At 39.6% G+C, this 23,007-nt stretch overlaps 1 protein-coding gene across 4 annotated transcripts in view; it reads left to right on the top strand.

Moving 5' to 3' along the window:
- MSANTD2 (Myb/SANT DNA binding domain containing 2) overlaps positions 1-19,197 on the top strand; it is a 34,328-nt gene extending 15,131 nt beyond the window's left edge. The window contains exons 2-4 of one of the 4 annotated variants that reach the window (XM_012470209.3): positions 11,050-11,305; positions 12,994-13,054; positions 17,660-19,197. In XM_012470209.3, the coding sequence (XP_012325632.1) occupies positions 11,050-11,305; positions 12,994-13,054; positions 17,660-18,512 (1,170 nt within the window). In that variant the 3' untranslated portion in view covers positions 18,513-19,197. The other 3 variants (XM_064375522.1, XM_064375523.1, XM_021671218.2) reach the window with 3 other exon arrangements.
- The last annotated feature ends 3,810 nt before the right edge of the window (positions 19,198-23,007 follow it).

Raw genomic sequence — 23,007 nt, 5'->3', positions numbered from 1 at the left:
GGCTGCTGTTCCAAGTATGTCTTACTTTAACTTCTTTCTGTGCCCAGCCCTGGTTCTCAGTCTGTCACATGTGTGGTTTCCAGGAGCCTTCCCCAGCATACCTGCACAGTCTTCTCAGACTCTGTTTCCTGGGACACTCTTTTAACATTATTGTTAAGTGGGAATGATAATATCAATTTCTTAGCCCAAATCTCAGCACACATTTGGCACTCAGGAAATGGTAGCTATGATTTACCTTCATTATATGGCACATTGAACCATGTAAGGAAAATGTTTGGTTTTTGTAGAAGGTACAGAGATATTTTTTCATATGGCTGTTTCTCTTAGCAATCTTAATAAAGCTAAGAATAGAATGTAAACATTCTACCAAATTAACTATAAAAATAGTTGTGATTGCCTGAATTTCTTTCTAACAACTTCTTAAATAAGTTCAGGTCACCTAGGACAGTTACTGGTAATAAAACATGCTTATTTTCAGGTTTTTCTTAGAAAGAATATTTGTCAGAATATGAAGATGTGTTCTTTTCATGCATTGATGACCTGCAGTTTACACTGTGTAAATGTGAAAAGTATATACTTTTTGAATGTTTACATTTTCACAAGTAAATGAATCTGGATTTAATGTTTGTAACCAGATGTCTTGGTGGAAGATTTCAGATGACCTTAATTTTTGTATGATTTTATCTGCATGCCAGGATTCTTTTTCTCATAACCAAATGTGTAAAATTTACTAATGGAAACATCTCTGTTATAGGTTATCTTTGCACTATAGATGATAGTTTTTAGTAAGAAAATAACTACAGAACTGAGAGAATCACATGGTCAACAGATGAAAGGAATAAAGTGCCTACTGCTTCAGGGGAAGCCTGCTCTGCACAGTCTCCCTTTTAAACATTGGTCTCATGAATGGAAACACCTTCGTGTTTGGGAAGCAATACAATGTTGTAATGGTAAAGCTGTGTGCGGATTTTTGAGGTGGTAGGGTGTTCTTAATTTTTAGCCATGGCTGTCCATGGAACAATTAGTTCGTAGTGGAAAGTGTTTGGGAGTCCATTAAAGAAGACTGGTTTTCCCCTGCCCTGCCAGATATATTTTAGATAATTTTCTTGAATATGTTTTAGATACCACATAATAATAAAGGTTAGTATCATTTTTAGTGTATCTGAATACCTCTTTGAGGTAGTGCCCTAAGGTGTGAAGTACTGAGAAAAAGATTCAAAGAGTTGCTGACATAGCAACTTCAGAGGTGGTATAGGAGGTCAAATGAAAATAACCTCTAATGTTAGTCAGTTCTTTGCCAACAGCTGATTTTTTTTTTCCTTTCAGGTGAGGAGAAAGTTCTAGACAAATAGTGTTATCTGCTATCTTTGGTGACTAGCTATCTATTGCTGCTTATATACTGAAATCGTTCAGTATACCCTAATTTTTTGACCTGTATTGTTCTAAATAGAAAAGCACTTAAGCATTCCATGTTTTGAAGGATTCTTGTACCCTAAAGAAGCCCTATACATGAACATGCATGCTAGGTGTGACTTTAGTAAGTATTACTGCTCATCTGAGATAATTGTATGAGTGTCCATGAGAAGCACACATAGCATAGGGTCAGAAGCTTTATAGTTACATGAATTTAGTTCCTTGAGCCATGGAAGAATGTTTGTTTTTAACAATTAGTATTGTCCTCCTTGAGGGTTTTTTTCTTGGTAATCTCCCTCAGCTGCTAGCATGAAAGAACCTAGAAAACTTACAACCTGATATTCACTGACAATCAAAATTTCCTGAATTTTATGTTTTTTTTTTAAATTTGTTTTTACTTTCTTTTATTTTTTAATTTTTATTTTTACTTTTCGACACAGAGTCTCACTCTGTTACCCAGGCTAGAGTGCAGTGGCGCAGTCTCACCTCAGTGCATCCCCTGCCTCCTGAGTTCAAGCAATTCTCATGCCCCAGCCTCCCGAGTAGCTGAGACTACAGGTGTGCATCACCGTGCTTGGCTAATATTTGTATTTTTAGTAGAGACAGTTTCTCCATGTTGGCCAGGCTAGTCTGGAACTCCTGGCCTCAGGCGATCTGCCTGCCTTCGCCTCCCAAAGTGCTGGGATTATAGGCTTGAGCCACCACACCTGGCCTTAAATTATTAATATATATTCTGTGCAAGAATCTTCTCTCATGGAGACAGTACTGACCAGTTGTAAACACAAAGTGAGTGAGTCGTTAATAGCCAGATTCAGAATGAAGTGCAAGCTGATAGGATTCAATCCTGGACAGTTCCCCACAAAGACTGAGGCTCCAGAGAGGTAAGATCTCTTTGTTTTTGGTGGTCATTCTGTTTGACCCTATTAAAATCAGGAAACAATTGAGTCTTTCTGCCTTCCCGTCTTTGATAGAACTACCTTATGTTCTTGAATATTTCATTCATTTCTTTACTTTGTAAAGCATAAGAAATAAAATTTGGACAGGGCTGCAGAGCTCTCTTTGGCATGTGGCCTGCCCGCCCAAAGAAAGCTGTAACAACAAGAATGATAGATATTTTAAAAATAACCTTGCCCAGCTATTTTCAGAAATTTTCAGGAGCCCTGCCTACTAAGATTCATTGATTTTATAATTTGTTTTAGTTAAGCAATAAATTTTCCGATGTTCTTTGCTAAGAAAAATTTTATCTTCTTGCTAGTGATTTACTACTTTAAAATTAGCTTAATTTATGTATTGAATAAATATATTTTTTGAATAAGCCTCATGTGATAGGCACTGTTCTAGACTTGGGGAATAGAAACAACCAACATAGATAAAATCCCTACCTCATGGAGCTTAAAATCTACTGAAATAACTTTCTTGGGAAACATTAAAGTTTCTTAAGTGACATTTGATAATTTTCATATGCCAAACTCCTCTTAAAGGAATATTATTTATCTTTGGGCCTTAGTTCCTCATTTGTTAAGTGAGGAAGGTGAACTAGATGATCTCTAAGGTTCTTTTCCATTCAGGACTTGTATATTTTTTATTTTTATTTTTTTTAGAGACAGGAGTCTCACTCTGTTGCCCAAGCTGGAATTCAGTGGTGTGATCATGGCTCAATGCAACCTCTACCTGCTGAGCTCAAGGGACATTCCTGCCTTAGCCTCCCCAGTAGCTGGACTGCAGGTGAACGCTACCACACCCAGATTATTTTTTTTTTAAGTAGAGAAAAGGTCTTGCAGTATTCTATATTGAACAGGCTAGTCTTGAACTCCTGGCCTTGAAGGGTCCTCTAGCCTTGGCCTCCCAGAGTGCTAGAATTATAGGCATGAGCCACTCAGCCTGGCCCCATAACATTAGAAGTTGGAGCCTGGTTTGTAATTAGAACCTTAGGCAGTTCCACCCACCCGTAGTGGATCAGTATATTATAAAAAGTGTTATAGGCCAGGTACGGTGGCTCACGCTTGTAATCCCAGCACTTTGGGAGGCTGAGGCGGGCGGATCATGAGGTCAAGAGATTGAGACCATCCTGGCTAATATGGTAAAACCCCGTCTCTACTAGAAATACAAAAATTAACTGGGCATGGTGGTGTGCACCTGTAGTCCCAGCTACTTGGGAGGCTGAGGCAGGAGAATCGCTTGAGGCGAAGGTTGCAGTGAGCCAAAATCGAGCCACTGCCCTCCAGCCTGGTGACAGAGTGAGATTCCGTCTCAAAAAAAAAAAGATGTTATAAGAGACATTTGCCAAGATAGTGATATGAATAGGTGATAAAGAATATCAAATGCTGCAGGGAAGTCAAATGAGTTAAGGACAAAGTTCAAGGACTGTTCTTAGTTATTGAGAAGACATTGGCCGGGCCCAGTGGCTCATGCCTGTAATCCCAGCACTTTGGGAGGCCGAGGTGGGAGGATCACCTGAGGTCAGGAGTTCGAGACCAGCCTGGCCAACATAATGAAACCCCGTCTCTACTAAAAAGACAAAAATTAGCCAGGCATGGTAGTGGGTGCCTGTAGTCTCAGCTTCTCTGGAGGCTGAGGTGGGAGAATCACTGGAACCTGGGAGGTGGAGGTTGCAGTGAGCTGAGATTATACCACTGCACTCCAGCTTAGGCAACAGAGTGGCACTCTGTCTCGAAAAAGAAGAAGACATTAATGATCACAATAGAAACAGTTTTAAAAGAGTCATAGATTAGACTGTGATCCCTTTGGGTTAAGGATTGAATTATTATAGGCATTGCCTATTCCTGTGAGACCCTTTGGTCATTAGGCAGTGTTAAAGCTGGAAGATATGAAAGCTTAAGAGCGTATCAAGACTTACTTTTCTGTACTTGTTTCTGGATGTGTGTTTTTCTGTTTTAGATTGTTACTTGACATCATTTATCTGGCATCTATATTGACAAGTCAATCCGATAACGAATGGTCAAGTACTGTGCGATGCAGTTCGAACAGATAAGCAGCATAACTAATGAAATATTTAATATTGCTTAATTATCACTTCAGAAAAAGATTTCTTGCCTAGCAGGTAGAAGGAAGTGCTATATTTTTTATTCCTTCTTCTTTTTTTTTTTAGGATGGAGCCTCACTCTGTTGCTCAGGCTGGAGTGCAGTGGCGAGGTCTTAGCTCACTGCAACCTCTGCCTTCCAGGTTCAAGCGATTCTCCTACCTCAGCCTTCCCGGGTAGCTGGGATTACAGGCACCTGCCACCACGCTTGACTAATTTTTATATTTTTAGTAGAGATGGGGTTTCACCATGTTAGTCAGGCTAGTCTCAAACTCCTGACCTCGTGATCCACCCACCTCAGCCTCCCGAAGTGCTGGGATTACAGACATGAGCCACCACACCCAGCCAAGAAGTGCTGTATTTTTGTGAAGAGTAAAGTAATATCCTTATATGCTTTTACTTTTTTTTTTTTTTTTTTTTTTTTGAGAGTTTCACTCTTATTGTCCAGGCTGGAGTGCAATGGCATGATCTTGGCTCACTGCAACCTCTACCTCCCAGGTTCAAATGATTCTCCTGCCTTAGCCTCCCGAATAGCTGGGATTACAGGTGCCTGCCACCACACCTGGCTAATTTTTGTCTTTTTAGTAAAGGCTTACCATGTTGGCCAGGCTGGTCTCAAGTTCCTGACCTCAGGTGATCCTCCCACCTCGGCCTCTGAAAGTGCTGGGATTATAGGTGTGAGTCACTGCACCCAGCCCTTGTATGCTTTTACTGATAGAAATTATTTCTTTCAAGAAATGGGAATTTGGCTAATTTACCTCTTAAAGGAAATACTAATGCTGCTTTATCTAAATGAACAGGATAGTGAGTGAACTGGTAATTGTACTTAAAGTAGTTGTTCTAATCTTTAGAATCTCCTGGAAAACTTAAGATACAAGTTTACCTTATTTTAGGGTTTCAAACTAATATATGTTGTGTTTTATGAAGAAAAGAACTACATAATGTAAAGCAGAATTTTTTAACAAGAGGTTCTTGTATGGGATCTTTAATGAGTCCATATACTCCCTTGAAATTGTGTGGAACAGGTTGTGTATGTGTACATTTTTCTGAGGAGTGGATCCATGACTCAGAAAGGTTAAGAACATCTGCCCTGCAAAGGAAAAGCAAAAGATTTAAGAATAAAAACGTTTTGTACTTGCCAAAACTTGCTCTGTAGCATTAAGTTTGAAACAAGTTTGCTACATTTTTCTTTCTTGGTTTTACTTTGTTGGGGTGTTGGGGTTGGTTTTTAAGGATTTAGGGGATTGGCAAGTCAATTTGTCAGATATCAATGCACAGAAAACCTAAGAAAAAAGGTAGCAAAAGTTCTGCTAGCCCCACATGGATTTTGCCTTAGGTAATTTCCTAATCATTAATTACAGCTCTGTGTTAAAAGATGTATTTAGAAATTTATGCTAGATTCTTAACCTCTTTCTTACTGTGTGCAGAAATTCTTTTTGATTTATGTATGCTATGTAAGATATTTTCTTTCTTACTTTTATGCTCACAGTAACAAAATATAGCTAAAGAAATTAAAGTTTTTCTTAAAGATATTAAATGGTGTTGTTTTGTTGCCTCAATTAAGAGCAACTGTTTTTAACAGTTACAATGTCAGTAACTTTAAAGGAATAAGAAAGATCTATTTCACAAAGACCTTTGTTGCTTCACAGTACACATCTCCTTTAGTCTGAGGTATCATTTTAAACAATTTTATAAGAAAATCAGTCACTGGAAATTTACTCCCAGTATAATTTCCTCATCTCTTGTGGAGCATAATATGTGATTTTTAAGGCCTTGTTTGTGAATAAGTGTGTTCTTTAATCATTTGAGTAAAAGGAATCTTAAATTTATCATGTGTACTTGGCAGTGGATTAAGATAACTGTGTAATCCATTTCTAGTGTGGCAAGCTTGACAACTACATTTGAAAATCTATTTCACTGCCTGTTTTTTCTTGTAACAGTTTCCTGCTATTATAACTAAGCTGTCCTCCCTGCAGATTGACTTTATTTTTCATCTGACATCTTAAACAACACATTTATGTAGCTGTTATGCCTTATTTCTGTTCCTCCTCATTATAATGCTCTGTTCCATGTATGGTCAGTTAGCTAGAACAGTGGTTTTCGTCCTGGTGATTATTTTATGATTGTATGAAATGGGGCAAACTTTGAGAAAATTGTTAAGCCAGTACTGGAATTGGCTGGCATATGCCTTTATGATTTATTTAGTTTTCTACTTTGCCCTACCGCGGAAGAATTTAATTCTTCCCATTTCCTGAGAGTCAAAGGATTGGAGGACACTGAAGCAAAATAAACCTTAATCTCACCCTAAAAGTAGCTTAGATAATGTCAGGAAGGACTTTGATGAAACCACTGTCCCTGCTTATAGATCTTATTTTCCAAGCCTTTCATTATTTTATTTGCCCTTTTCTGAACTCTACAATTTCCCTCTCTTGTAGCTGGTTCGATGCCCAGAACTGAATGCTGTGCTCCAGCTGTGGCCTCACCGGTGCTGAATAGAGAGGAAGAGCCACCTTCATAGCTTACATGTGATTCCTCTGCTTATACAACCCAATACTGGATTTACTTACTTTGGCAAGATAGCTGCATTGTGCACTGTATTTAATGTTACGTGTACTGTAACCCTGGGTCTTTCTCTGCATTGCTGCCGTTAAACCCCCAATCCTGCCAATCTAAAACTCCTACCTTTGTTTACCTTCCCCCTCCCCCATAGACTCCCCATACATTCATCCACAATGAATGTCATCTTTTTATTCTCTCATTTCCTTTTACTGTAATCTTAAACTTTGGCAAATCTTTCACTCTGTCCTATAAATTGTCAGTTGTCAGCCATCTTATTTTTCTTCCTGCTTTGGTAATGGGACATCTTTCAAGTCTTTTCTCTGGTTCTTTTGCCTTTGTAGTCATTAAGCACTTGTCATAGTGGATTTAATAAGCGTTCCCTTGCCATTTCTTCCAAATCAAACACCCATGAACTCCTCTGGGTTGACCACCAATCAAGGTGTTACCTATGCTTTAGTTCTTCAATCCAGGGTTTCTTGACTCCTGACCTCTATCCCTACAGCTTCAATCAGGATACAGTATTCTCTCATAACTCTTCCTCCAGGGAGGAGACAAAAGCATCATGTCAGTTTGCTGGGGAGCTTTCCAATAGTAAGGAAAATTATAATCTTTAATTGTAAATGGAATAGTTTTTAATAATTTTAAGCAAATTTCTGCCCCCACCCCTGACCTTAATTTTTAGAAACTATTAAGCTTAATTTATTAGAGATTTCTAGGATGAGTAAGGTAAAGGAAAAAGGATAGGAAGCAAGATTTTTGTGTTGAATAAGACATGGTTCTCCAAGAAAGCCATATTGAGGTTCTTGTTGGATTTGAGAGCTGTCTGAAGTGGGATTGAGGCTTCGTTTTTCTGAGCATTGTAATCTCAGCTCTAGAGTAGGTTTTTAAGTTGATTTATTTAGGACTGTTGACACACACAGTCTTAATTACATGCTTTGGCTGATTTAGAGTGTGGAAAGTGTAACCTATTTTGCTTTATTGAGTGATAATTGGAAGTTCTCCATGGTTCCTTTTTATTCATCACTAAACTCCCTCAAGTTTAACTAAATCCCATTGCTTCTTACAATAGCAGTCAAGCCGCAGTTTAAGTTCTTATTCTTTTTTTCTTAATTGATGTGTTCATTTAAACGGTGTCTCCTTGGATCTGTGGTCTTTACTGAACCCAGAAGTTACCTCTTAAGTGCATTTATATCTTGAGAGAGTTAAAATCAGTTGGGAAATCTTTTTTAACATGATTTCAATACATCAAATTCCTATCATGGATTTAGAAGCTGCCTAACATCTTTCCTTCAAGCCCTGATAGATATTTTACATGCTAGCATATTGCACTATTCAAGTGTATTACAAAAGTACACTACAAAGTAAGCGGTGGCAATATCTGTTAGTGTCTTTGATAAATTGTAAAATGTGTCACTTTTCTTTCAGATGTATAACCATTAGATATTGCTAGTTTCCTTATTCACAATTACATAAGCCAAGTGAAGGATTAAGCTCAATTTGGTGGTTCCAAATTGAAAAGACAGTAAGAGTCTTTTCTGTGGTTTCCTACTATCTGTGGTTTCTGTCTGTCACCAGAGATTGGTGCCTTTGCTTATGCTTGTTTTACTTCCTGATAAGTATGGTACCTTTCTTCAAAGGAATGTTAGTTTTATTCCCTGACTTCTGAAATAACCCTCAGAACAGAGCCAGCTGGGCTCTTGTGTGTGCTGAATGCTTTTCTCTGGGCAGTCAGTAAGTAGTGAGCAGTGGCATGGTTTCCTTCTCCATTTATGGCCTTGGAAGGGTAAAAGGGACATGGTTGGGACTCTCCATTTACGGTCCTTGGAGGATTTGAAAAGAGTGGTTGGGGTGTTTTTGGAGGCAGAAAGTAGACATTGTGAGATAAAAATAAATTGGCAAGGGATGTTTGCAATTCAAATTCCAATCCCTGCAAGGAGGGCAGAGGGCACTGGGAAAGGGAGTGTGTGGAAAGTCAGATGAGCTCTGCTGCAGGCGTTTGTCTCCTTCCATTGGAAGGTTTGCCCACGACACATTTCCCAAGTTCATATTTCTGGTTTGTTCTAGAAAGTTTTATCTTATGTAATTGTGACTGTCTCTTACAAAGAGAAAGAAGAAACACTTTTAAACAGAGTGTATTGTTGGAAACCTCAGTTCTCGAAGGTATCATTTGAGGCTCCAGAAGCGATCTCAAGAAAGGGAGAATGAGGCAGGTGCTTGTCCAGGGGCTAGGCTGGCTGGCTTTAGGGTTGGAGACTTCTTAATTGTTGCTCTGTTTTTGTGTGAGGAAGATCATCACACATGTCATGCTTTTATTATCCTTTTGCCCATCTAGATTTCTGGCTTCAGGGACAGATTTTTAAAGTATCTGAAAGAGTGTCTTGTAGATTGTCAACTGTAATTTAAAGATACTAAACTTCCTGCCGGGTGCAGTGGCTCACGCCTGTAATCCCAGCACTTTGGGAGGCCGAGGTGGGTGGATCGCTTGAGTTCAGGAGATCAGCCTGACCAACATGGAGAAACCCTGTCTCTACTAAAAATACAAAATTAGCCGGGCATGGTGGCACATGCCTGTAATCCCAGCTACTCAGGAGGCTGAGGCAGGAGAATCGTTTGAACCTGGGAGGCGGAGGTTGTGGTGAGCCGAGGTCGCGCTATTGCACTCCAACTTGGGCAAGAAGAGCGAAACTCCGTCTCAAAATAAAAAAATAAATAAAGATACTGAACTTCCATGGAGGCGTTATAAAGATTATTAAGAGTTGTTTTAGTTTGGTGAGAATAGTTAACATATTGGCTTATGGAGAGCAATCTCACATTTAGGGGAAATTTATAGTCTGGCAGTGCCTATTAATTAAGTCTGAGGTGAACTACTTTTGCACAGTTGAGTTAGAAAGTATTTGGTAACCACCCGGGAAAAGAGATATTATTTCAAGAACATTCTCAGTAAAAGTAAAGTAGAAGGGAGATTAGAAGGAACAAAGAGAGACAGAGGTGGGACAGAGACTGGATGCAACTAAACTAAATTTGGAAGCCGGGACTAAGCCTTTGGTTTATCTTTTGAAATGCCATGTAAGATAGCATAAGATGTACCATTAAACTCAGGAAACTGGGTTAATAATCAGAAATATGTGTTAGAAATAAAGACCATGGGAAAAGATGGAAGGGTTGTACAAGATAATAAAATTATTTAGGTTTTATCTGTGGACTTCCATAATGATATTTATTTGCTGTGTGCTACATGGCAGAAAAAGAAGTGAAATGACACCCCTCTGCCCTGTCCTTCCCCCCAAAAAGAAATCATTGGCTTCATTTGTTGGCTTGTTTAGCTGGCAGCTTGAGTTGGTAGAATAGACTAGTTGATTGTCTAGTTTTAGACGTAGGTATTAGTGTACTTTTTCTTGATCCTTGATGTTTGAGACCTGGAATTTGTAGCATTATTGATTTGACCTCTGTTTTGAATTTTAGCAGCTTCCACAAAGACTGAGTTAGTGAGGAATACAGACTATGTAAGTAATATGTTTTACTAGCTAATTTGTTTAGGCAATTATTTTTACCCTGTATTCATTCCCTCTTAATCAAGAGTAAGGCAGGTATTCTTTGCTTTGGGAAATTCTTCTTTCTGTCCTCCCTTCCCTCACTTTTTCCGAATTCTGGGCACAACAGCAACTCTCTCTCTTCTGTGGCAGGTGTGCATCCTATTGGCTGGCTGGTATTTCTTGTTTCTCCCCTCCTTATTCTTTTTAAATGGGGGTGGGGGGCTAAAAATACGTGTATGGGGTACATGCAATAATGTTGTAATGTTTCTTGTTGTTTAATGGATAATTAATTGCAAAATAATTGTTTTAATTATAACATGTTTGAGTAAATGCTAAATTAGTATTTTTTTCTAATATAATAATGAATTTGAAATCTAGCATTCCTGTAACAATGTGTCTATGTTTGTCTGTCTGTGTCTGTCTAATAGTAATTAATATCTGTGGTCCGTACCTGGAAGAGGAAGTACAGCTTTAAAGGAATAACAAAAGACTTTGTGTCTTAGACCCTTCGCAGGTGTTACAGTCGGGTGAAAGAACATGGTGTTGGGAAAAGAAAGAGCAGTTACACATTTGAACAGTTGGAACAGGTGTTTGGTCAGGGAGGATGGGATGCTCAGCCCTGCCAGCCTGTACTTATTAACAGTAGTGGCTTGTACCAGGAGCTGGAGTCAGATGGCAGCACTATGGAGGACTATTCACAGGAGGACTGGGGAAACCACAGTCAGGATCTCCATGGCTATCCAACAGATCAGGAATTGGGTAAGAAAGCCAACATACATGATACTTATGTTTGTGTGTATTTATGTACCTTTATGTATGTGTACCAGTACTTATTATCTGTAAATATTTTTGGTACTCTTCGTATAGTGGTCAGCACAAGGCATAAAGGGCATCTCTGCCTTGTATGTCTTTTATGCATTTCCATGCCCCAGTCTATTTGAGGCAATATGGCATCCTTGATTTAGCCTTAAACTGCCAACTAGTGCTTGATGTTGTTCATTTGACAAGTTGATTACCAACAAGATTCCCAAAAACACAGAAGAATTTCTAATTCAGACCTATACAAGGACACTCAGTGACAGGTAGCATCCTATGCAATTCTAAATATTCTGTACCCTCTAGTTCTAAGATGACTGCTAAGATAATGACTCTTGGCCCAACTGCTGTAGATATAGCTATCTTAGGAATTCCTTCCTTCATCCCAAATACATTTTTCTTTTCTGTTTATGATTTGGAAAAGATCTTCTCCCAGACTTGAGTCTGAACAAAAAATTAAGGGAAGCTTCCATTTATCTTGAAAAGAGCTGATATTTGAACTGTGTGATCATATTCCTTCACATTTCTTAAGGGACCCTATCCCAACAGTAACTGGAGTGATTTATGCAGTCATAGGTATTAACTGGAGTGATTTATACAGTCATAGGTATTAAAAATGGAAATAAAATTCCTGACCATCAAATCTAAACTTGTAGGGCCTAATTAAGAGTGTACATATCATTGTGGGTTTGTTCTGTTTCTTTTTATATTACATGCTCCAATTTTGATTTTCATATTGATTTCATAATTTGGAGATACTGATCAATCGTACGTTAACAGCAGGTTGTGTAACGAGTGCTTGCTTGGAAGGAAATGTTCTTGCTTCCAGCTCTTGGTACTCGGGTAGCCCCCAAGGAAGTATAAGTAGGATTGACATTATAAACATGCTCCCTGACCTTTAGATAAAAGTTCATGGGCTCTGTTTTTTACCAAATTCTTGATGATAGAAAAATGTTAATTCAAAAGAAAAAGGACTAAATGCTAATATGTTTCTTAGCAATGTTGTTTTAAAAATATTTCTCAAATACTGGAAGAGAGTGAAAGAAGAAAGAGGTTATAAAACTAAGACTAATGACGTATGAAAGATGGACTTAAAGATTAGAAGAATAAAAGGGGTAGATGATAAGCGATCACTACCGATTAATTTCAAAGGAGAAATAAGGTCTAAATTACTTTGGCATTCCATAACACTGGTTTTGCTGTAGAGAGTTAAGTCCCTCAAACCTTTGGGAAAAAAGCAGTATGCAGAATATGTTGATCCTGATATTGGGGGAATAATTGCTTTGTGAAACCTACATAGAAAATCTAAATAGAACAGAATTATTTTTATTCCTGTCCTTTTAAAATCATGTCTGCAGTGAAATTAAGCTTTAAGCTCCTAGCTAGAAATCCACTAGTGACCTTGAAGAATTTCATACTTGTAGAGCTGGTTTCTGATCTTGCATATAAATGTATGCATCTCATTATATAAGAGTTATATTTATACATCTGACATTGGACAGTGTTTGACACTAGAGTAAAAGCCTGGTCTTGGAAAGTATGGAATAATCAGTAAACATAGCTACTTATCTACATACATGCATGCCATTACTTAGGAAAATATAACTTGTTTCAAAATCTTTGCTTTTCAGATGAAATACCTATCACAAAGAGAACATTAAAAATAAAACAAGAGTCTTCTGAAGAAACACAGTAAGTAGATGCTTCACCTTTCCAGAAAGTGTGTCTGCCTAAGTTTAATGACCATTGGGAGGATCAGAAAATATTTAGAATGTTTTGGAAGTTCCAGCCATTCACCAAAGAGGCATGTCTATTCATTCTTTAGATTTAATCAGGGACTTAACTTAAAGTAAAAAGCATCACAAGCATAGCATCACTGGTAATTCCGAGAAATGTGACGTCTATACATTCTTTTACATCTTAGTTTAACTCTTCCAGTGGTTATGTAAAATGTTGAGAATTTTGTATAGAAGAAGAAGAAATAAATGTGTTACGTGAAAATAGGCATGTTTATGGTGTTTGCCTGTGTGTGGATATGGACATCTGGATGTTTAATTAAGGCACAAAGATGAGTCGCAGGAACCTGAGTTTATCTGGGGTTAGGTGAAATGATCAGGCAGACCAGAGGGACACCTGAAGTATTACATTTTGGGAATCAAAAAGAAAACTCTTAGATGGCCTATTAAACATTTAGAGAAGAAAGCAGTTGCTAGAGGAAAGACTAAGAAGGTCTCGGGACAGTGGTCGACGAAGCTTGATCTTCCCCAAGCTTAGCATTATCTTTTGTGCAAGGACATCCTAGTTCCTGGAATTACCAGTGACATTGTATTTGTGGTTCTTTTTAATAGCTTTAAGTGAGTCCCTGATTAAATGTAATTACTGAGGAGAATATATTGGCAGATAAATTTGTGGAGAAAGTAAGAAACACCATTCATTTTTTTCACCTGTGTGTAACCTTGGAGCATGGATAGCATCCTTATTCTTGGGTGCTTCATCCCACATATATGATCTTGATGTCTGAGAGATGGTAGAGAAGAGGCGAAAAGGGCTGTGATAGGTAACAGGCAGCACAAGAAAGCATTAGTTGTTGTTTTTTTTTTTTTTGAGATAGAGTCTTACTCCATCACGCAGGCCGGAGCATAGTGGTGCAATCTTGGCTTACTGCAAGTGCCTGTAATTCCAGCCTAAGTAGGTGGGACAACAGGCATGTCACTGTGCCTGGCTAATTTTCATATTTTTGGTAGAGACGGGGTTTTCCCATGTTGGCCAGGTTGATCTCAAACTCCTGACCTCAAGTAATCTGCCTGCCTCGGCCTCCCAAAGTGTTGGGATTACAGGCGTGAGCTACCACTCCTGGCCACATTAGTTGTTTTTATTCAGCAAACCACCACTACCACTTCCCCTTTGCAAATACTTGTTTCTTTTTCAGAGTCTCTTTTTGGAATCAAATAATTCCCATTGTCATCTGATTCCATGTCTGGGGAGAGGGTAAGAGTTCAGGGATGAGGAGTTGTTCCCCCAAGTTGTGCCCATTATTCCATTCCTCAAAAAAGAAGCTAATGACGCACATCAGTAAGTTTAAGGCCATTTCTTATTGGGAAGTAGTTATCTTTTAAGAGTGTGACATCAAAGTGTACAAAGGAAGTGAAACATTGTTGTTATAAAAAATGAGTTATTATAGCCATGCATGATGGCTCACGCCTTTAATCCCAGCACTTCGGGAGGCTGAGGCGGGTAGATCATGAGGTCAAGAGTAAATAAGACCAGCCTGGCCAACATGACGAAACCCTGTGTCTACTAAAAAAATACAAAAATCAGCCGGGCATGGTGGCGGGCACCTGTAGTCTCAGCTACTCGGGAGACTGAGTCAGGAGAATTGCTTGAACCCAGGAGGTGGAGGTTGCAGTGAGCTGAGATCGTGCCATTGTACTCCAGCCTGGGCAACAAGAGCAAAACTCTGTCTCAAAAAACAAAACAAAACAAAACAAAATACAAAAATTAGCTGGATGTGATGACACACACCTGTAATCCTAGCTACTCGGGAGGCCGAGGCACAAGAATCGCTTGAATCCAGGAGGCAGAGGTTTCAGTGAGCTGAGATCGTGCCAGTGCACTCCAGCCTGGATAACAGAGTAAGACTCTGTCTCAAAAAAAAAAAAGAAAAAAAAAGTGAGTTGTTACAAGACCAAGCACCACCAGTGGCTCATGCCTATAATCCCAGCACCCTGATAGGCCAAGACAGGAGGATTGCTTGAGCCCAGGAATTCAAAACCAGCCTGGGCCAGACATAGCTAGACCACCATCTTACAAAGTTTTAAAGTAGCTGGGTATAGTATGTGCACTATACTACAGGCACAATGTAGTCCTAAGCTACCTCGGAAGGTTGAGGCGGGAGGATTACTTGAGTCCAGGAGGTCAAGGCTGCAGTGAACCATGCATTCCAGCCTGGATGACAGAGCAAGATCCTATCTCCAAAAAAAAAGTCATTACAAATCTGTACCTTCACACCCTTATTCTGCAAAAAAAAAAGTCACTGGCTTTTTCACTAAAATTTTTGTTCTTATCTCTTCCTTATAAACATTCAGCATCTTTAAGGAAGGCCCAGTTGATATAAGTAGGAATGAACTCAAATTTCATGGATTTGGTGTCGGCAACCTCAAACCACTTAAATTTTTCTGGTGATTGGAACTTCAAAAACCAGGAAATGTAACAGACAGTTCTCAGGAATTGTTTAAATAACTTGGTCTAGTTCTCATTGTGCTCCATATCTTTGAAACGCAGATGTGAGTCTTGAGCTCAAATCAGCTTCAGGCTCAGATCAGCAGGGCAGAAAACAGACAGGTTCTGCAGAAATCTCCAGCTAGTGCTGCCTCTCCTTCAGGTTTCAGCTCTCAGGGTGAGGGATTCTGAACAGGGTCTGGGTAGGCCATTTATTTTCCAGTGCAATAGTTTCTTTAAAACGGTTCTTTGCATGCTCTGACTATAGCATTAATGATTTAGTGCCATGACAATGCTGAATAAAATAACGCGATTTGGGCATGGGATTTCTTTTTCTCTATAGGTAGGTATAGGTAGGATTAGCTGAACCTAGCTAATCCCCTAGTCTGCTCATTTATTCAACACACGTTTCTCAGGTGCCTACTATATGTCAGGCATTGGGTCACTTCATTGAACAGAATAGACAAAAATCTCTGCCCTTCATCCCAACTCTTAGCATAGCCCTCTGTAAGATCAATAAAACATTTCGAAGAAGGGCAGGGAAAGATGGTAGCTATGAAAGATCATTTTCCTTTTAAGCATTGACCTATACAGAAATATGGTCTGTGTCTTAGCCTCATAAGCACCACAATTAGACATCATAAAACTGACCAAGTGCTTTTGAGTCCTCTGAGAAGAGGAATAATTCCCCGAGAATGCAGTGATTTCATCTAGATAGCCACTCTGATACTTGAAAGCTTTCAAGACAAACTGAAGGATAGAGAGCAAATTCAGGGCAGTCTTAGTCTTAGCTCCAAGAAGCAGCTGATAACAAAATATTCATTCTTTGCCATCTTGCAAAGAAAGTCAAGGAGAGCAAGAGGACAGACTGGAGAATGGCTGTGTGAAGCCTCCCCAGAATGTTCCTAAAGCTCCTCCCCTAGAAGGCATGAGAATGTAAGAGGAAAGTCTCAAGGATCCCACTGCTTCCAAAGCCGCCTTTCAAGAAGCTGTTAGCAAATCAGCACGTACACCCTCCTCTTGCCTGTGTGTGATTTATGTAAGTGTGATAGTTGAGTGTTTTTGTAGGTTAAACCTGTAGTTGGTATGGAGTGTCGTAGTTTGTTATGAAGTTAATATTTAACAAACCAATCTTCCAGTATCAAAGTTTTGCTATACTGGAGAAACAAACTTTATATAGTTTCATGTATATACAGATTACATGATTTAAGCAGCCTGTGAAATAAAAAAATTTTCCAGCATTTTTTGTCTTATTCTGTTAGGTATATGAGTCAAAATTGAAACAATTCCTATATTTTTGCTTCCCTTTATAAAGGGTTTCCTAGAACAATCTCAATTCATTATCTTGAATGTTTCTCTCTTGAAATCTAAGCCTAATGTGAGGCTTTTCCATCTGAATTCCCAGATCTTAATTCTATGCTAACCTGACTTCTTTTAATTTTGGGAGTAGTAATGAATTTCAGACAAATAGAAAATGTCATTTAGAAAAGATCATTAGTCATAATCAGTTGCGTATTTTCCCACAGCACACATGTATGGGCCAAAAATATTGGACTTTCTGAATTTCCAGGTTAGAAATTAAGCTGTTAATTATTTTAAGTGACACCAGATGCTTTTCTAAATACAGCATTTTTCACCTTATTTTGGTAGGTAGGTAGATCTGAAAGCCAGGATAAAAATAATAGCCATTTTTAAGTGTTATGATCCATAGATTTCTGAAATCCTAGAGTCTAAGGTATTGATACTGATTAAACATGATACAATGAGGCTATAGAAGTCCTGGAAAGCAGTTTATCATTAATTCTTAGAAACTTGCTAGGGGTGTGTTTCTCTCATTTTAATACGATGATTATCTAGACTTACACTGCCTAGTACAGTAGCCACTAGTCACATGTGGCTATTTAAATGTAATTTTAAACTAAATCTAATTAAAAATTTAATACCTCACATTAGCCACATTTTAAGTTCTAGTGGCCACCATATTGGGCAGCAGATACAGAACATTTCCTTCACAGAAAGTTCTATTGGACACTGCTGTTCTAGACACTTGGGGAATTTGACTTTTATTTCTCTTTCCAGGAAGAGAGACATCATGCAGAATATTGTACAGATTTTGGAATCAGTACAGTTGAAATGGGAACTTTTTCAGAGCTGGACAGACTTTTCAAGGCTCCATCTTTCTAATAAACTGGCCATTTTTGGAATTGGTTATAACACCCGTTGGAAAGAGGATATCCGTTACCATTATGCTGAGATCAGCTCCCAGGTGCCCCTTGGCAAGCGACTTCGGGAGTACTTCAACTCTGAGAAGCCTGAAGGACGGATCATTATGACCCGAGTGCAGAAAATGAACTGGAAAAATGTTTACTACAAATTTTTAGAGATCACTATTAGTGAAGCTAGGTGCTTGGAGCTGCACATGGAAATTGACTGGATACCCATTGCCCACTCCAAACCAACCGGTGGGAATGTTGTTCAATATTTATTGCCTGGAGGTATTCCTAAAAGCCCAGGCCTTTATGCCATTGGCTATGAAGAATGTATTGAGAGGCCCCTCTCACCCCACATGGAGCAACGTTCCCTGGACCCAGGAAAAGAGGGCCGGGTTGACCTGGAAACCCTTTCACCACAAGCCTCATTACAGGTGGAAATAGAACCCACCCGAATTATCTATTGCTACCTCGGCATTGCTGAGGTCAGGACTCTGCAGCAGTGCTTATTTTTACATTTCCAAGCAAATACCAAAACCTTCAGCAAAGATTGGGTTGGTATTAACGGGTTTTTGTCTCAGAACTGTATTGTGGATCCCGGAATTTCCCCCAAATCCATCTATATCAAATTTGTAGAAGTAGAGAGGGATTTTCTTTCCGCTGGCTCTTTAGTTGAGTGCCTGGAAAAAGCCATTGGATACCCCTTAAAATTTAACAACTGAATGTCATCCTTCATAAGGATTTGGGCTCTTAGCTCCTTCTCTACTCACTTCCCATTACCCAGACCACCCCTCATCCAGATGCTGCCATCAGACTCTTCATGGAAACTCTTCCTCGATTGGGCCAGTACAACTTCTAAGGAATCATAGTAGACTTTGGCCAGAAAAAAAACAGACCTCACCTGCAGATGCTCATTTTGAGCAAGCAAGATATAGAGTGAACTTGCATGGTGGGTCAGCTGTTTTCTTTTTTAAAAACAGAAAAACAATTTTTAAATGGTTTTAGAGCCCTAATATAAACAAATGTAGGTACATTCCATATTGGACAAAACTTATACTTTGAGTTTCATACGAAATTGAAAAATTGTATTTTTTTCACAATGTTTCATTTTTACACATCTCTATGTCTCTATATAAGTAATATTTACAACCCTGAATAAATAAGCAATAGATAATGGCAAGTTAAATCTTGATTCATAGTTAAAAAGACTGTTTTTCAATATCACCCTTAGCTACTATTGTATATAGTTTAGAGTTTCATTTTTTTCACCAACCAAGTGTTTTGCTATTTCCAATCAGTGTTGCCTGCAAAGACCTTTGTTTCTGTGATGTACCAACTTTACAGTTGTGTTGCCATTTAAACCTTTTTTTTAAAAAAAAAAAATTAAAGTAATTCCTGGCCTCTTGGCGTACTAGTTGAGCTTTTTGTAGCAGAGTGTGGCCGCACTGGCAGTGGGGGCTGTGCTCTGACTTTACTGCTAAGAATGAAGAGAACAAACAGAGCAGGGTATCTTCATGACCTTTCACTCTCTATACCTCACTGACCAATGTCATCATTTATTGTCAGAGTACCAAAGGTCACTGGACATCTCGTTTTGCAGTTCTTTTAAAAGTGACTAGGATAATCCTTTTGACCGTAAGTACATGAATTTGTAAAAGAGTCATTCCTCATCTTTTACACAGTACTCAGGGGCAGCTCTCAAGGAGTACAACTGGAAAATTGATGGAATCTTGCTGTCTCTCAAAAGGATAGAAGGATCCAATAGAAACATCCTTTTTTGAGGCAGGGTCTTGCTCTGTCACCCAGGCTGGAGTGCAGCAGTGCAATCATAGCTCAGCGCAGCCTCAAATTCCTGGGCTCAAGTGATCCTCCTGCCTCAAAGCCTCCTGAGTAGCTGAGACTACAGGCTTGAGTGCCATCACGCCAGCAATGTTTTTTTTTATTTATTTATGTTTTTGGTAGAGACAAAACATAACTCATGTTTTGTTTCCCCCTGTGTTTGATATGTTTTATCTCTACCAAAACCATAAATCAATTTTATTTTATCATGCTGTGATACATGATGCTATGTTTCCCTCTGTGTTTCAGCTGGTCTCAAACTCCTGTCCTTAAGCAATCCTCCCACCCAAAGTGCTGGGATTACAGGTGTGAGCCACTGGGGCCAGCCCAAAAGTATTTTTTTAGGAGAGGGAATTGACTGTATGAGTCCATTAGGAAGGTAGCTGTCATGTTTAGATCTTTCAGAGATTTCTAATGGACCAACCACTACTCCTTACAGGTTAGTACTAGTGGCTCAGAATCACTTACTAATAGCACAGTCAAGGATCTCTTTGATCTCATGGCAGGAACTTGTTAGATTGGTTATTTATCTTTAATGATTGCCCAGCATCTCTCAAGTGCTCTACTTTAAGTGAGCTGCAAATCCAGGTAAGAGCTCTCATTCTTCCGTTTTTCTATACTACTAAAGATATAGTTACATATTAACAAAAAATGTTCTTTTCCTGCAACCTGAATATTCTCAAATCAGTGATTTTTCTCATTCTGATGCCTGTTGGTTAACACTTCTTTATTTTTGTAATAACTAGAGAGCTTATAATCAATGAAATGGCTTTTATTTCTCTTATTTGAGTCTGGGGTTATGGAGTTGGTTGTTTTCTGATGCGAGCTGCCAAAAACGAGTACTAGTTCAAGGAGAATATAAGTATCTTGAGAGTGTTTTGAGTGTAGCACCTGTTCTCCCTGGGCAGCATCTATAGGCAGAGGCCTGAGGAAATCCTCCTTGAGTTTGCTCTTCTTTGGTACTTAGAATTCTGATCCTAAAGGCTGAGGCACTCTTCACCATCTTATAGCAATAATCTCATAGTACTCAGTGCTAAATGCTGTAGTAAAAATTATTATTACCAGGAATACTTCATGGCATCTCTAAAACTTTGCCATTGACCAGTCCCAAAACTAACATGCTTTATGCATTTTTTTTTTTTCTGCATCTTCCCATTGTCGTTAGTTGCTTAGCTGGGGCAGAACATTTTGGTAATATTTCATAAGAATGTTTTAGACCTACCGAACATTAGTGAGAATGGGACATTGCTAGACCCACTGTGAGTGGCATGGAGAAGATAGCAAAGACTGAATCCAATAGATGTTTTTACCATTTGGCTTGGGATGGTTGGCTGGGAGAGAACAAAGATGAGCATTAGGAAATGGAGGTTTACCAAGAAAGTAGCTTGCTGATACTGTATCTCCAGTCTCTTTGTCCAGAACAGTCTAGAAAAGATAGCAGGAGGTCAGATAACTATGCCAAAAACAAGAAATGGATTATTTAGACCTTAATGAAGCCTTATAACTGATTCAGGGGGGACAGAGAAAGTATATTCAAATGTAAAAATAAATATTAGGAAATACTTTGGAAATCTAAGATGAGGTGTGATTGGAAGAAGCACTAGTGGCCTGCAAGTTTCTAACATGAAACTATGAACTTAGCTCTTGCACAGATGTTTATGTGAACAGTTCGCAGGTGGCACACAGATCATCTGTGTTGGCATTCATGATTTACACCAGGGTGAAGAGCAATCCACCCTCAAATGCATCTTGGTGAAAATTTTCAGAAAGTAATGGAGCTGTTATGCCAACTTCTGCTACTTGACTGCCTCAGGGTCAGAAGAAAGAAATAGCTGAAATAGGAAACAGTAAGGAAAATCATTTAGGGTCAAAGAATCCTGAAGAGACTGCCCCTGTGTCACATGGAGACATTCACTGCCTATAAATCATTGGTTGCTGCTTTACTTCCCATGTCACAAGTAATTTGGGATCTGCATTCTGAAGGAAAAGTTAGCTACAGGGAATGACTGTTGAGGCTACACCTTATGTAGCGCCTGATCAGGATGAACAAAGCCTGTGTGATTAGATACTTGGTGTTTCTGGGTTAGAACCAAAAGACTTTACTTCCTCTCTTGGAAGGAGTTACTCGGGGTGACTTGTCTGGAAACAAAGGAGGGGTGTTTACAAGAGATGGTTCACAGTGCAGACTAAAGCCAAGAAAAATTTGAGTATGATGGAATAGGAAAACCAAACCAACAACCCCAGCCCCACCACACAATCTGCTTGGCAAGTCCAAGTTTGTAGTTCCCTGCATGAAGAGTGTGAGACTGGCAGGTATCTCTTCCTGTTGTCTTTGCTGCCACTGAGCTGCCAAGTACTGGATTCCAGGGTTTGCATGAGCAATTTCATGTTTGCATAGGCATTTCTCCAACCCATTGCATGGCAGGTATTTGAAGAGGAGCCAGGCAGGTCACACTAGGAAGAAGCAACTGAGAGTGCGTATGAGGCACTGTATAGAAAAAGATCTTGTGTACGGTGTTTGCCCAGGGACTAACACTGTTAAAACAGCACAACTGTGTGCAGTAAATGGAATCCCACAGGCCTGGCTGCTTTTCTTCTCAGACAGCTCTGTCTGCAGAGCAGGCAGCGCCAGGAATTCGTTGTTATGCATTCTGCCCTCAGTGACATTTGCTGGGTGGCTGAGCTGTGCTGGGATGTTTCTTGTGTGTCGCGCACGCTGGGATATTTCAAGCATCGTGTGTGTGTGTGTGTGTGTGTGTGTGTGTGTGTGTGTGTGTGTGTGTGTGTGTGTGTGTGTGTGTGTGTGTGTGTGTGTACAGAGAAGCAAGAACAGGTGTGTGCCTTGCTGCAAGGGAGCGGTGGCCGCCAGAGGGCGCAAAGGTGCCTTTTGACCGAATGACATAGGGAGGGGGGAGTTAAATTCAAATCACAGCGAACATAAGCATCGTGTGTGTGTGTGTGTGTGTGTGTGTGTGTGTGTGTGTGTGTGTGTGTGTGTGTGTGTGTGTGTGTGTGTGTGTGTGTGTGTGTGTACAGAGAAGCAAGAACAGGTGTGTGCCTTGCTGCAAGGGAGCGGTGGCCGCCAGAGGGCGCAAAGGTGCCTTTTGACCGAATGACATAGGGAGGGGGGAGTTAAATTCAAATCACAGCGAACATAAGCTAGTCTTGGGAATTAAAGGATCAGAGCGTGCCTGAGCCTTTCACTGCGGGAATGGGCGGCACTGAAGATTCGGGGAATAAAGAAGAAACGGAGGGACTGTCCTGCCTACCTTTCCGCAGCTGCCCCTCCTCCCCAGTCAGCTTCAGGCCCGAACGCCGCTCATTTCAGGGGCTAAGTTTCCCGCTCGGCTCCTGGGGCTATCTTGTGCCAACCTTCCC

Source organism: Aotus nancymaae, unplaced genomic scaffold (genome assembly GCF_030222135.1).
Source record: "Aotus nancymaae isolate 86718 unplaced genomic scaffold, 86718_ANA_hifiasm-v0.15.2.pri h1tg000012l, whole genome shotgun sequence".
Classification (NCBI taxonomy): domain Eukaryota; kingdom Metazoa; phylum Chordata; class Mammalia; order Primates; family Aotidae; genus Aotus; species Aotus nancymaae.
The sequence above is the reverse complement of the archived record's forward strand: the minus strand, read 5'-3'. Positions and strand labels throughout refer to the sequence as shown.